This window comes from Cuculus canorus, chromosome 14, assembly GCF_017976375.1.
Source record: "Cuculus canorus isolate bCucCan1 chromosome 14, bCucCan1.pri, whole genome shotgun sequence".
Classification (NCBI taxonomy): domain Eukaryota; kingdom Metazoa; phylum Chordata; class Aves; order Cuculiformes; family Cuculidae; genus Cuculus; species Cuculus canorus.
Window position 1 is genome coordinate 12,104,469 of NC_071414.1, and position 14,407 is coordinate 12,118,875.

At 38.3% G+C, this 14,407-nt stretch overlaps 1 protein-coding gene across 8 annotated transcripts in view; it reads left to right on the top strand.

The window, feature by feature from the left end:
- EBF1 (EBF transcription factor 1) overlaps nt 1-11,419 on the top strand; it is a 279,938-nt gene extending 268,519 nt beyond the window's left edge. For 4 of the 8 annotated variants that reach the window (XM_054079476.1, XM_054079477.1, XM_054079473.1 and 1 more), the window contains exons 15-17: nt 2,669-2,863; nt 3,230-3,298; nt 8,242-11,419. In XM_054079476.1, coding sequence (XP_053935451.1) covers nt 2,669-2,863; nt 3,230-3,297 — 263 coding nt within the window. In that variant the 3' untranslated portion in view covers nt 3,298; nt 8,242-11,419. The remainder of the gene's footprint in view (nt 1-2,668; nt 2,864-3,229; nt 3,299-8,241) is intronic. The other 4 variants (XM_054079480.1, XM_054079481.1, XM_054079478.1 and 1 more) reach the window with 1 other exon arrangement.
- Nucleotides 11,420-14,407: the final 2,988 nt, after the last annotated feature.

Sequence of the window (14,407 nt, forward strand, 5' to 3'; positions counted from 1 at the left end):
TTGGTAAAGTTCTGTGAAATTTGGCAACTGCTCACACAGCTCAGTACTCCCTATTCACATGAGAAAATTAAAAGAAGTAGACCTGCCCAGTTACTCTGATATTCCTTAAGTGACATAAAGGAATACACTGAAACATACCAAGGTTTACACAGCAAATCTTAAGTTTAGTGGTGTAACAGCAGCAATGAATTATTTTGAATTGCATTGCTTGAGTTCAGAATTAAAAAGGGGATAGTAACTCTGATTGTAATACTTACTTTCAAGGCTTCTTAGCTGCTGCAAATTTAGAAGAAAATATTTACCTATATAACTAGTACTTATAACGTGGGAATTGCTAACCAGTTATTATTTTTGTACTCTAATAATAATGTAACAAGTAGCATTGCAAAGTACCTTACTTATTAAGTTGAATTTACTGTCATAGAATCTGCGCACTCTGAATTCATAATATAACGTGATTGATGAGACATCTCTTTTTGGAAGCAGATGCCAGTAATGCATTTAAAATACTCCAGCAGTGTATTATTTCATATTTATGAACGAAGTCCTCTTTAGAATAGCATTTCGCTTCCCAGTCCTGGTTCACTATTCTAGTTATATTTTGGGAGGTTTTCTTGGTAGATCTGTCATTCTGCTAATGCCTAATCCATTGAATCAGAAAATGCTTCAATCATGACCTGAAAATTAAAAGGTGGCATTCTTAATTAAATCAATAAACTAATTGCTGTATAGTAGCAATTCAATTTAGGTGCTTTGATTGCTCTCCCTTAGCAAGTACTTCCAGACACAGAGTGACTTCAGACTAAGATTGTATCTGTCAGACTGTGAAACTTTGAACATTTAATTTCCATTAATTGATTTCCTCAGTGTTAACAAATATGATATCAGATTCTCAAATAAGTTAAATAGGGTGATTTTTATCTACATAAATGCAAATAAAATAATAATTCAAAGCCTGGATGATAGGAATTTTACTCTATAATATGTAATTATTCATAGCCTCCTTGTGTATATGAGTTTCTAAACAGGATGAAGAATGAAAGTATGGGATCTTGCTATTGGTCCTTTCCTTTTTTTTTTTTTATTTTTTGGATAAAAGGGCAAACTGTCAATCCTGTCTGAAGAATATAAAAGTAGTTGGCTTTATTTTCATAAAACAAACCCCTTTAGATGTCAATGATAAATATATGAACCAAAGGTATTTATCCCACTATATAGTAAAATAACGGTTTAAGGATATTTAAAGTATTTAAAAATGTTAACTCCTATTTAGCAAATTTGCATTTTGGGCAATCAGTTCAGTCCCTAAAAACCCCAAGGACCTTATGCCTACACTTACTTAAAAAGACTGAAAATTCTAATTTTATTCAGTCTTGTAGTTAAAGCCAGATCTTCATTTGACATAAACCAGAATGGCTTCATTGCCTTGACTATTCCAGCTGAGATTCCAGTCAGTAGCTCAGAATAAGAACGTTATATTGACTGTAGTCAGATGGTGGTCATAGATCCTCTGGGAGAATTATTTTATCTTGACCATTACAAAACAGACTTTCGTTTTTAAATTTCTCCATGTCGAGTGAGGTATGAAATGCCAACTCCATTCCTGTGCATAAATAAAATGGTCAGTTGAGCAGTAAGATTGGTTTTCATATTACTGAGAATTCCTGGGAAGTTCCCACAGCTGAAACTTTCCAAAAGCTGTTTGGTACAAGGAAGCTGGAGCTTGAATGGGTGTTAGCAGTTGGAACATGGAAAGCTTCTGTGGCAGTTCTGAGAAAGGTTTAGTGGCTTCTTCCATTTGGAGATGAAAGAAAAGCACAATTTCTGTCAGTTATCTACACATTTTTTTTGTGTGTGCCACAGACACTGAAAACACTTGGGCCAGGAAACCAAAGGAGTCAAAAACTGCTAGAGTTGCCATTCACATTCGTGCTGGACAGCCTCCATGAAAATATATATATATTCCTATCTTTCAGAATAACTCCTTTTAAACTCTAGTTCTTGCAGGGTTTGAGAGAAGAAATAAACCCAACCATTTCTGCTGAATTTTGACACCACTAAGACCTCTCTACCTTCTTCAAGTTTGCTTGAAACCCTAGAGGTCTTTCTGGAGTTATCTTGCTGCAAGGAAATCACAGCCTAAAATTCTGGGTTTAGAGGCTAGTTAAAAACTCAGAAATTTCCAAATTAAAAATTCCAGATACAGATTAATTCTGTAACCTTCTCTTTGCCCATCAGTTTTGTAACCTCTGAGTTACCTCCGTGGTCTAGATTCCTTCTTATCCACCTACACAAAAACATTGCAAATTCAGACCAGGACAGTGGCTGATGTCAATGACTACAAAAATTTGAAACAGGAAGGCAGGACAGGGTTGGTGTGAGAGTAAAGAATTGCAGTGGCAAAGAAAAAGGGAGTGTTTAGGAGCTACTAGAATTTCTGCTCCTGAACACCTGGAAAAGAAAAGAAAAGAAAACAAAACCCAAAACAAGTGGATTTCTTGTAATGATTCACACTTTGTGAGCAACCAGAAATCTAACTGCAGTAAAGGCCTTGGACATTTCGAATTAGACCCAGTGCATCCAAGAAGCAGAAGTCCCTTGTTTCTTCAGCCTGCTGATTATCTAATACTAAGGAATGCCTTTGGGGGTGTGTCTTTTTTTCCTCTAGTTGTGCCATCAAGTCCAACAATGGCCTCCTCCACTAGCCTCCCCTCAAACTGTAGCAGTTCCTCTGGGATTTTCTCCTTCTCACCAGCCAACATGGTCTCAGCAGTGAAACAGAAGAGTGCTTTCGCGCCTGTCGTGAGACCGCAAACTTCTCCTCCTCCCACCTGCACCAGCACCAATGGCAATAGCCTGCAAGGTAGGTGAAACCAAGTCTGGAACATAGGTGTCTGCTCTGAAAACCGTGAGTTCCTGGTGCCTTGCACGGCTATGAGCCACATTGAGTTGTCAAAGGGGATAGAAGACAATGGGGAATCACTGGTGGTCTCTGGCCTAAAGTTTCTTCCTGTAAAGAGTAACTTAACTCCACCACCGGCCCACCTAGTCCTACACAGGTGTTCAGCAACCACCCTATCTCTAACTCAACTAATACTGCTGAATTGAGAGGCTATGTCTTTTAAAGCACAGACCTACTGTTATGATAAAAACAAGTAATATTTCAGCTTACTAATACCATCCTTTTTCTTTCTTTCCTCTTTTATTCCCTGTTGTCGTCCTTTATCAGACCAGTCTTTTGTGGACTCTAGCAAGTACTCCACTGCAGGGTCTCTCCAGGGGCTGGCCTTCTCCTGAAGTACGTCACTCAATCTTCCCTTCCTTTTTTTCCTTTGTCATAGTACACTTGCACAGAAATCCTCCTGAGAGCAAATAGACCGTCAGAGCTTGGCACAAACCTTTTCCTTTCATAATTAAAAGACACATTACAAACTAACAGCAGCATTTTCCAGTTTAACTCATACTAGGACAAACATTAGTTTTCATGGATTAATGTGCTTCTGTTCCAATTAATTCCATAGATGGTGCACGGCCTTTTTGAAAGCCTCTTCAACTGTTGGTTGAAGGCTCCACTCCTTTTCTGCGTCCCTTCCACTCTCATTGAAACTATTCCTACACTGGCACCTAAACACATTCTGAAGTGTTGATTCAGCCAGGGAGTGACAGACAAGAGCTTAACAAATTTAGGATGCTGCAAAGATCAGTACTGCCCATTTGATTGTTTGGTTCATCCTGTTTTACAACCTGTGCCTAAACCTTCCTGTGTATTTACTTCACTAAGCAATAGTGTGTTGAGAGAGACATTTTCATCCTTGCTTAGACCAAGGAGTTTCCATAAGCAGATGCAGTCAGCTGCCTCCAGGTGTGCCAGAGGTGGGAAAGATTTTGTGGTATCGTTGTGTTTCCCCCATACCTCAGGTCTGTTTTCCTTTCCACGTGCCTGTGCAAATTATCCAAAGATCATTGAGCAGCATTGATCTTTCAAAGCCGTGTTCAAAAGATGTGCAGAGGGGGGGATAGTTCCACAGACTTCAAGTCACTCTACAGCATCTGTAAAGAGAAACATCAGGCTTGTGGGTATGATGCTGATAGCACTATTAACAGACAAAAAAAAAAGTATATACAGGTAGAGTAGAAGGAATTAATTCATAAAAGCTGAGATCTATTGTGACTGAAGAAAAGTATTATCCTCAGTGCATTTCATGCTGGTGAACTGGGAGGAGGAATCCTTGCAGATATACCTTTGGCAAGGCCTTGTAATAAATACAGACTGTGACAGGGATAAAACACAACGTTCTCAGATTAATTTTTGCACATTTTAGAAATTTGGCATTGCCAACATGCTACAAATTTAAAAGCAGCAGCTAAAAAATGTTTCACCTCCAAATTAAAAAAAAATAAAAAAGGAGTTAAGAGTTGACTGCCAGAAGGTTTTGAACATGTTAATGTTAATAGTTTGTTTGGGTTCTTTTTTCTCTTAACCTTCTCCCAACTTCTTGTTGTGAGTGGAGAGAAAAAGCAACAGGAGAAAGCTTTTTCTGGAATTGTTTTCTTTTCATGGAATTCCTAGATTTCACATGCTCATATATGAAAAGAAATTATGGAATGAGCTGAGAGCACCAGACCCAAATGGGGTTTGCCACTTGCCTCTTCATTAGATTACATCTAGACCCTTGGAGCCTAGAAACCACACAGATCTGAGATTTCCCCTAATTTTTATTTAGCAATTCAGTTTTCATAATAGGAATGAGACACCGAGAGATGGTTCATTTCTAGGTCATCATTGACTTCTTCGTGAGTTAAAGACACACAATCTTTAGTCCCATGCCTTCTGACACCACCTGAGGCTTGTAATAATCACTCGGAAATGTACTGCTGGTTGTGCCTTATTGCTTAAATAAACAACCATGTACAAGGAGGCTGGCTTATCTCTCTTGGGCTTCTGGATACATCAGAAAGCAATCAAGCTTTCCGTATGTAGCTTAGATATCAGCAGAACTCAGTAAAACAACAGCTAAGCTTATCTGATGTTCTCTTTGCCATGCAATTTTGTAAAACTCGAAATACATTATTTCTGTAATTTGCTAGCAGCAAATACAAATTAGTATATGATAGAAGAAATAATGCCCACTGGTGGGAGTTTTTCTACTCTCCGCCCTCCTTTTTGGAGGTGGTGTGATCTCATACCTACACTGTTTCCCACTGATATCTCTGTTTTCAGTATCAATAACATGCTAAATCTGAGAGCATTTGCATGACTAGATGTAGCACTTACAGAATAAAAGTAGAGTGATGCAAATGAAGACTTGGAAAGAATGGAAATATCAAAGCTTTTAGGCAGAAAAGATATCATTTTGCCATTTGCCTTGTAATTTTATTCTGAATTTCAGAGCTCTTCAAAAACAATAATGCTTTGAAAAAATGAGCAAAGATCTGCATCTGTACCATTTGTTTCCAGTGGCAAAAGGTGCATGGCTGATTTGTAATTACAGGGAAGTGTCTAAGCCATGAAGGGAGGAGTTGCAAATATGTTACCTTTGCTTGGGCTCTTACCCAGGGTAGACAGCTGTGCTGTCCCAAGAGATAGACAAATCTTGACCATTTCTTGCCGAAATGGATTTGATTTTGAAGAATCATTTAAATGCAGATTTTTTTCTGTTGGAAAAATATTTTGACATTTTTTGAGGTGTAGGTGTTTTTTCTAAAGCAAAATCACATCTTGTTCTAAAGCTTAGAATTTAGAAAGGGATGAAAAGGACAAAAAAGGTTGAAGTAGAATGCACAGAGGATTAATTATCCATATGACTCTGCTCAGTTGCACTCATCACATAAAGGAAGACTCTACCCATTCCCATCTGCTCAACATTGCTTATCTTAGCAGTAAAGGAGGGAGCACTGTTGTCAGTATTATTTTTCTCTGCACTGTAACATATGTGCTAAAGCCCAAGCCCTGCAGTCCCACCCTATATTCTGCTAACCAACTGCCATCCAGAAATCTCCAAGTGCTTTACTAATAGGGATTAAAACTGTTATCCAAAGGTAAGAAATGAAAACAAATCAAATTGCTTAATGTAGTACAATAAGCTATGAGGAGAAGTGGGGCAAAACCCGTGTCTCAGGTCCATGCCCTCATGAGTCTTTCATATATTCAGATAGGGAAAATATTACACCCTCACTCTTAGCTGTAGGTGGCTGCCTTGCAGGGTTGCCACAGCAGAATTAGTCTGTTTGACTGTATCAATTGCTGTCAATACCTATTTTATTGATGCACTAGAGGTCCATGGTTTGGGGTTCATAATCCAGCCCACACTCTAAGGACACCAAGAGCAGAGCATGGAGCAAACATAAGAGTGAAAGCATTGCTTGGCTTGAGTTTCCTTCATTTTTATCCATATGGACCTAAGGGATAGTCCAATTGTGAGGATTCAGAAGTTGTTACTTTAGACACTGCTGAAATAAAACCTTTTAGGAATATTTTCTAAAAAAAGCTGCTGCTGTTTCATCCAATGTTGATTAAATCAGCAAGGATTCTTAAAAAAAAAAAAAAAGGCAATATTTTCAGATTATCTCTGTGGTACAGCCAAAGACAGCCCATGACAGGAAATACCTTGCCAAGGAACACTGAAGACACAGTGGTGTCCTCTATGCTACTCACTTGAGTGTTTTCCTGTAGGACATAAAGCTACTGAAGTCACCACTCTATCACTTTTATCCTCATTCTCAGCTCCTTGAAGAGCCATCGCGTGGAGCAGAAACAATCAGTACAGTGATTCCACATAAAAACATTGCTGAATGATAAATTCTAGGAATCAAAATGCTGCTGTATAGTTGCAACATGTCGCCTCTGAGGATGGCCTTTTGCAAACATGTGGATGTGTTTTGCATTCTTGCCTTCTCCTCTCATTTTATTTCATTTAATCAGTGCAGTTTACTCGAGCTGTTCTCCCCTTGCTGATTAGACTTGTAATTCTTGCACATATGGTGGTGTTTGTGGAGAAAACATTTCCCTCCTCTCCCCCTCCAACCCCAAATCTGTGAGCCTTTTACTTTGGCTCTGTTCTTATCAAATAATTGCAGCTGTAATTAAAGCACAATGAATCAGCACCAGTCACAGGGTTGAGTTCTTCCTTAAGAAATTACATGTCCAGATGTCTGAGATGGCAGGCACTTCTAGCATTTAAATAATGTACCCATGAAGTACTGCCAACCTGAAGGCAAATCTGTTTTCTACCTTTTGGCAAGTAACCCTACAACTGGTATTTTAAAGATATATTGGTGTTAGAGTTTTCATCATAAGCTTGCGTGACTACCTCCTGTAATGATGTGCTTGCTCATAGTATATCACTTGGACACTTGGCACGTCTGATCTGTGTAGACCCTCTGATAAACAGAAGGAGACCTAACTGGAGGTCGAGCTAGGTAGAAGACTTTACCTGTTGACTTTTAATGAATGTCTCTTTAAGAGAGGTGGGGGTTTCATAGAAAATGATGTTAGGAAGTATAATAAAGAAATACTGATGATTCAACTTTGCCAAAAAGAGAGAAGACATCCTAAATTAACATTAACATATGACTCACTCAATGTAGTTGGTGATGTCTGCTACAAGTGTAATAAAACCATGAGACGCCGGTCTGCTATACTGCCAGTTAAGGACATATTTCAGTTTGGGAATTGGATTTGAGAATTTAAGTCCTTTTCTGAGCACCTGGAAATGCATATTGAAGTTCCAAGGCTGAACACAAACTTGTAGAAGAAAACTGGCCTAGGAGAATGAACCACTGTTAGTGTACGTAATGCAACTAATACCCAACCAGGTCTGTAATATTGCTGGCCTGTGAGTCTCCAGCCGTTTTCTTCTCGGTGGAGAAAGTACCTGCTTTGCTCTTAGAAGTCTAATAGAATGTGTGGCAATGCGTGGGTCAGGCTTAAGTCTCATAAGTACTTTGAAACTAAAATCAGAATATTCACTTGAGGTCTGATTCTGATATCAGGGGAAGTGCACTTTTTCTGCCAGAAAACAACTAATTTCAGAAGGCACTTGCGATTTAAACCACTTTCTAATCAGAATGAGACTTCCCCTGATTACTGTGTGCATAGTTGTCTCTACTGGATTATGTGGCTGAGTATGTTGCTAGAAATGTTTAAAAGCTCTGAGGATTTAAAAAGCTGCTTGATAATGCACAAATATAACTTTTTTCCTCCTTTCTCTCTCCCTGCCCCCTACCCTTTCCTTCTGACAGCTATATCTGGCATGATTGTTCCCCCCATGTGAAAGAATTGCCTTGAAGAATTTTATTAATGAAGAGGTTGAATTCTGCTTCAGAGAGAATCTGATACAAGTCCCAGAGTGGAACTTTTTACTCAGGCCTTTTTAAAAATAAAAAAGAAATAAAGAAGAATCTTACAATAACTGCGGATTTTTAAACAAAACAAAAATCACCATCCTTGCAAATACTGAAATTAACAATCTATAACTGCAAGGTGTTGATTCAAGTTGTCCATCCCAAATACCTGGGAGATATATTTATTGTATGTTGGTTAAAAGAGAAAAAAATCCACTTTTTTTTTTTTCTTGCGGGAGTGGGGGCTTGCTTTTTCTTCTTCTTTTTTTTTTTTTTGTGTTATTTTAAGGCTTGATTTAATTCAAAACCATTTGTCTTTTATAAATCATACAATTACACAAGGGACACTAGAGATGGAACTCCACATTTTTAATTTATGACTTTTTTTTTTTTTTAAAGCTGTGTAAAGAAAAATGAACTGGTGTCATTTACATTCAAGTCTGTATGGGACAGAATAGAAGTGCCAGTTAGTTTTTCATAGAAGAATTATGGCCATTTAATTAAGGGTCGGCTCATACAGGTTGTTATCCAGTGGTGACTAGCTAATATGATGCATTTTTAATGTTCTAATTAAATAGATATCACTCTCTAGAAAGCTGATATTTTTGGATGGCAAGGGTGGAATGAGGGGTGGGATTAGTAACTTCTGTCTTTAATATCAAGCTAAATAATTGTGTAAATAATACAACAAGAGAAATTGGTGAAAGCAAATGTAAGGATGCAAATAACACATTTCCTCTTGAACTGAAAATCCAGTGCCTCTAGATATAATGCTAAAACTGCAGAATGAGATTAGCATGGCTCTCTCCTTAGCTTATGTATCAGACTCTTTCCAAATGAGTGGCCTTCATCAAGCTTAGCGTCACCTGAGCTGTGTATAAGATGCCATTTGGGTTTTGCATAGCCGTCTGACAGCACAGACTGTGGCCGTCTCGCGTGGGGTCGTTTTGACGTAGCCCCTCTCCCCTCGATCTGTTTGTTTTTATGGGGCAGAATGAGAACAGACTCACCTGAGGTTCTGCATCTTCACAATCTAAAAGCACACGCTTTCGTCAGCCTCCCACTAGGAACGTTCCTGTATCAGTCGACCCTCTCAGTTTGTATCATAATATATTAAGCAACAGGTAACTGCTTTTGAATAGTAAATGGAAACATGAGTTTGGGGGGTGGGCGGTGGGGCTGTTAGGAAGGTTTCACATCAAAACCATAGCTTCTGTTTTACAAAAATTTTGCTATCATTATCTGGGAAGTGTTCTTAAAAACTACTAGTCAAAGAGGCAGCAAAGCTCTGAAGATGCATTACCTGATATTTTTTCTTTGCTGTTGTGTTTTGTATGTAGTTATAAATACTGTAGATTTTTTGTGATTTTTTGCCAAAGTTGTTGTTCTATTTATACATTTTAATGTCTTAAGACAGTTTTTCAATATCACAAAAAAAAAGAATTTTACTGCATATTTTGCAAAAAGAGCTCACTACCTTTAGCTTGCACATACTTGCAAAATTAATTAAAGAAAAAAAACCCTTTTTGTTTCTGTTTTTTGTTTATTCGTTTTAAAGGGGAATTTGTAAAATATCCATATAAATAATGTATTTATCTTTGGAATTTGTACATTGCTTTTTTTTCCCCTACCAAGTTTATTTTATTGTGTATGTTTGCTATGTGAAAAGTGCTGATTTGTTTGGTCATTCACCGTTGTATTAGCTGTTTAAATGTGATTTTAAAACATTTCATTTAAAGGTTTTTTTAGTATTGTTTAAAACCATGCTTCCATTTTTTTTTAATTTCCACCCAAAAGCCATTGTCTATTTTTGTATTATTTGTAAGTTAAGAAGTTTTTTCCAATATATGGCAAAAAGTAGCATATTATTCTTGTAGCATTTAGTTATGTAGATTTTAAAAAAAAATGTATCCTTTGCTTTTGAGGCTTAACAAAAACTAATGCTGTTTTACTCTATTAATATGCATGGGATTTCTCCTCTTTGGAGTGACGCATTTTTGTGCATTAAATATGGGGAGAAACTTCATAGAACTCAATGAAAATACTTTCTTTCTTAAGTCTGCTTGTATAATTCTCTGTCTTTCACATAAATATAAACCAGCAGATTGGATGCCTTAACAATGCAAATCATATTCATTTCACTTGTACATTGTACTGTGCACCAGAACTGTCAATCATCACTAACATTCTAAGAAAAAAAAAAAGGAATTGAAAAGCACAAAAGAACTGTTTTGTTACCTTAAAACAATATAACTTTTTTCTAGTCAAGCAAGAAATCATTTACAACGATGCTGCAACTGTGCATGCTTCCTGTATGAATTTTGCAATGGTTTCACTAGAATGTCACAGTATGATCTTTGGGGGGAAGGGAAGAAAATAGGAAACTTTTCTTTTTTCATGATGAGAAAATAAAAGAAGAGAAAACTGGAAAAAATGTGAGAGACATCAGTTTATTGCTTCTCTGTATTCCAAGCGATTATTCTAATTCACATAGTAAGCAACAGCACGATAATGTAATCAAATTTAAAGCCATATTTTGTCCAGTGACACCATCAATTATTCTTGTAGAGCTCCACTCAAAGTCATAGCGATTTTGACACCAGTGTTTGCCATTGATGTTTGTAGTCTTCTACACCAGTGTCCAAAGATCCTTTGGCAATGTGCATAATTTTGTTTTGTTGCAGCTATTTATAGTGATCTGATGAATGGGAATTTCTAATAATTGCCCCTGCACCACCCTTATCTTTTACAAAGTAAAAGATGCAGCTGTTTACAGAATATGGCTTTAAGTGGAAACATTCAGATATCAGTTTTAACAAGATGAAGCTTCACAATGACTGGATTGCATAAAGTATGCCTATTTCCTCACAGTTGTACTAGGATGCAGCTAAAATGAAGTCATCTCTGAAACTACTAACCTTTCACCTTCTTATCTAAATCTTTTTGAATAGACACACACACACTGTACAGTTCTATTGTTAGAGAAACTAACTACTGTAGAGATTGTTATAATTTTTTTGCAGAAATTCAAGCTGTAAAAACTTTTCAACTTTCACAATATTTAATTAAAGTTACTTCCTGTCTGTGAATACAGCTCCTAGTTGTGTGTTTATTTTTCTGCTTCTGCTGGCTAGTAGACTAGGAAAGAAACATATAGAAGCTAGAGGCTACTGAATTGTCTTTCTGAAACTAAAGAGAAGCAGAAATTCGTGGGATTACAAAGTGAAACACGATGAATGCTGGTGTGCTGAGACTCTTCCTTTGTCATTGATGGATATCAATATTTCCTCACTTATAATGCTGAATGTTCATCTTGTTATTGTTATTTCCATTGGTTTAGTCAATTACCTGAAGGGCCAAGACATTTTTTCTGTTAGATTTCAGGAGCATATCTAGCTTTAGGTACCCAGTTGCAAAGAGCTGTCTCTCTCTAAACACAGTGATCATGAAGTACAAGAGAAAGGCGTATTAGATCCAGTGCTGGAGACCCAGAGGGATCTAAGTTTTCATCTTGCTATTATTTAAGTCAATGGCAACACTTTCAGGAGCAGGTCTTAAGTCACCTGCTCAGGGCCAGCTCCAAGATCTGCATCAAAATATGTAGAGTTGTAACCAGCTCCTTGATCTGACCATGAAGAAGTTTCTTGTAAAGTGTTTCTATGCTGCTACCCTTCCTAAATTTCCATCAGCTACTAAATTGGTTCTAGGTGTTTCATTTCATTCTGTACCCCTCTGGCGGGAGAGGATCATAGGGAGCATTACCTCTGGCAATTGGAAGGTTGATGTAATGGCACTAAATGGACCTGAAGAGTGCAGAAGACTTATGGGGAATATCAAAAACCTTTGAACTCCACACAATGCAAGGCTCCAAGCATTTCCAAGGTAGGAATAAGGACATTAGGATTGCAGTTTAAATTAAATAAAAATTTCCTTTAAAAAAGTTAAATTAGTTAAAAGCATGCAGGTGGAAGCAGCTTCTTGCAACATAGTGTTGGATATCTCTTAAATGTTAACAGATCTACTCCAGCAGCAGCTAGAGAAAAGAGAGCTCTTGGCAAAGTCAGATCCCAAATGTGTTTACTCTGTCAGCACAAGAGATTTGTTTCCTCTGTCTGAGATAATTCTCCTGGTTCTCTTTCAAATGGTGTAAATATTGGCAGCTCTTACTGCAGCTGAGGGCTCTATGCTCAGCTCACTAGAAAGTTGTTGGGTTACATGTAGCTGAAAAGAAGTCTTAAAGATTAAATTCAGGTTGTAACATTAGTCAACCTGTTCTAGATGCAGCAGAACCAGAGCCCTGCTTCAGTTGTTTGGATCCAACGGGGATGTTTTTGTCTGAAATTCCATCTCAGCCACATTAAGCAAAAAAAGAGTAGGGTTGAAGGAGGTAAGATGGCACAAGCCACCAGGCTTCTAGTTCACACGGATGCTTAAGAGTCTGCTAGTGAGCCCCAGTGATGCTCATCTGACAATCCGAACCACCTGGGTGATCTCAGTACTGTAATAGATGATGAATTGATGCCAGAATAAACCCCTCCAAAGCCCAAACCATATGGGGCCAAGTTGCAGGGTGCACATTCGGGTATGGCTGCGATGAGACATGTATCCCATTATTCATTGTATCCTTTAAGGGAGAGGAGTGACTTCTGTCATCACAGAGAGAACATGTAGGCATGGGGGCTTAGGATAAGGTGTATAGTGACACGACTTGTTGCTGCTTTCTAAACTGGTGATGGCTTTAATTTTTCAGCAACTGTAGTTGTCATTTAGACTGCATAGTTTTTGTCTGACAGTGGGTTTGGTTGTATTTTTGTGTGTGTGCCTCTAATTTTTTATTAAGTTTAAAGAACCCTCAGTAAAATGAGCTACCTTCACTTTTAGTTTCCTGCCTTTTTTCTGTGTCTGCTTATTCCCTTTAAAGTCTGTCTCCACAGGCTCTTGCTGCAGCTGCTTCATGTAATCATTTACATAACTCTGCTTAGCATCACAGCCCATGTATTCTTCTGCCATTTCATGGGTTAGATGAAGACACATTTCATGTTACAGGCTTGCTTTCCTCAGCTCCTTCCTATTTGCTACTTCTTGATCTTAGTTCTCCTGTAAATACTCACATTGCACTGATGCATGAAAGATGGGTTGGAGGCCTCCCACAGTCCCTGGCCTCCAACTCGGCTCCAGACTCCTCCAGTTTTATGTGACAGATTTTGGAAGAGCTTTACCAAATGCCACATTGGCCACATTGCCCAAACTTTTAAAAAAACCACATCTACTGCATCTAAGTTTATTTGCCCTCATGCACTTACAGGGAAGTTGTCAGTGGAGCCCATTCCTTTAGTGCACAGAAAACATTAAACAGTTTTGTCCTGTACCAGCACTGTGCTTTTGAATACCTTCTCACCTGTTAGCTCTCCTGTTAAATACATAGCGAGCAAACGCTGCTGCTACAGTCTTTGCTTTGCTGAGCTAAGCAAGCCAAGCTCTTCTAGCGTTGCGTTTAAGAGAGTTGTCTTCCTTTTCATGGAGAATCACAGCAGCTTTTTTTCTGATTCCATTGCACTCTGTACCTTTCTCACTTGGGCCTCTGTGCGTATCTCGAGCAGGGGAGTGGGACCTCCATGACAACCGTCCACCTCATTATCTCAGAGCTGTGATATACTTGCTTAACTCCATCTACAGTAACATCACAGAAGCATCACCTTCTGCTTTTTTTTCCCTTTGCAAATGCACTTCATTAACATCGTACTAATAAAAATGTGCAAAAATTACTAGGGAACATTCAAAGTCCACTCCATACAATAAGGATGCAACACAGAGATGCTGTGAAGCAGCCTGACATAGAGCTTCAGCAAGACAGTTGGTCTGTTTGGTTGCTGCCTCCTTGTCCACCTACCAGTTTTGCTGCTTCATTTCATTCTCACCTCCCTGCCCGCCCCCACCACCATCACTTCAATGGGATGCTGTCTGATTTGGGTTTCATTTGACCTCTCTGTTTCCCAAAAGGAGCTAGCTATGGCATCCCTTTTCCCCAGCATCTAATGCTGATATTTCATTAGGGGAGGTCAGG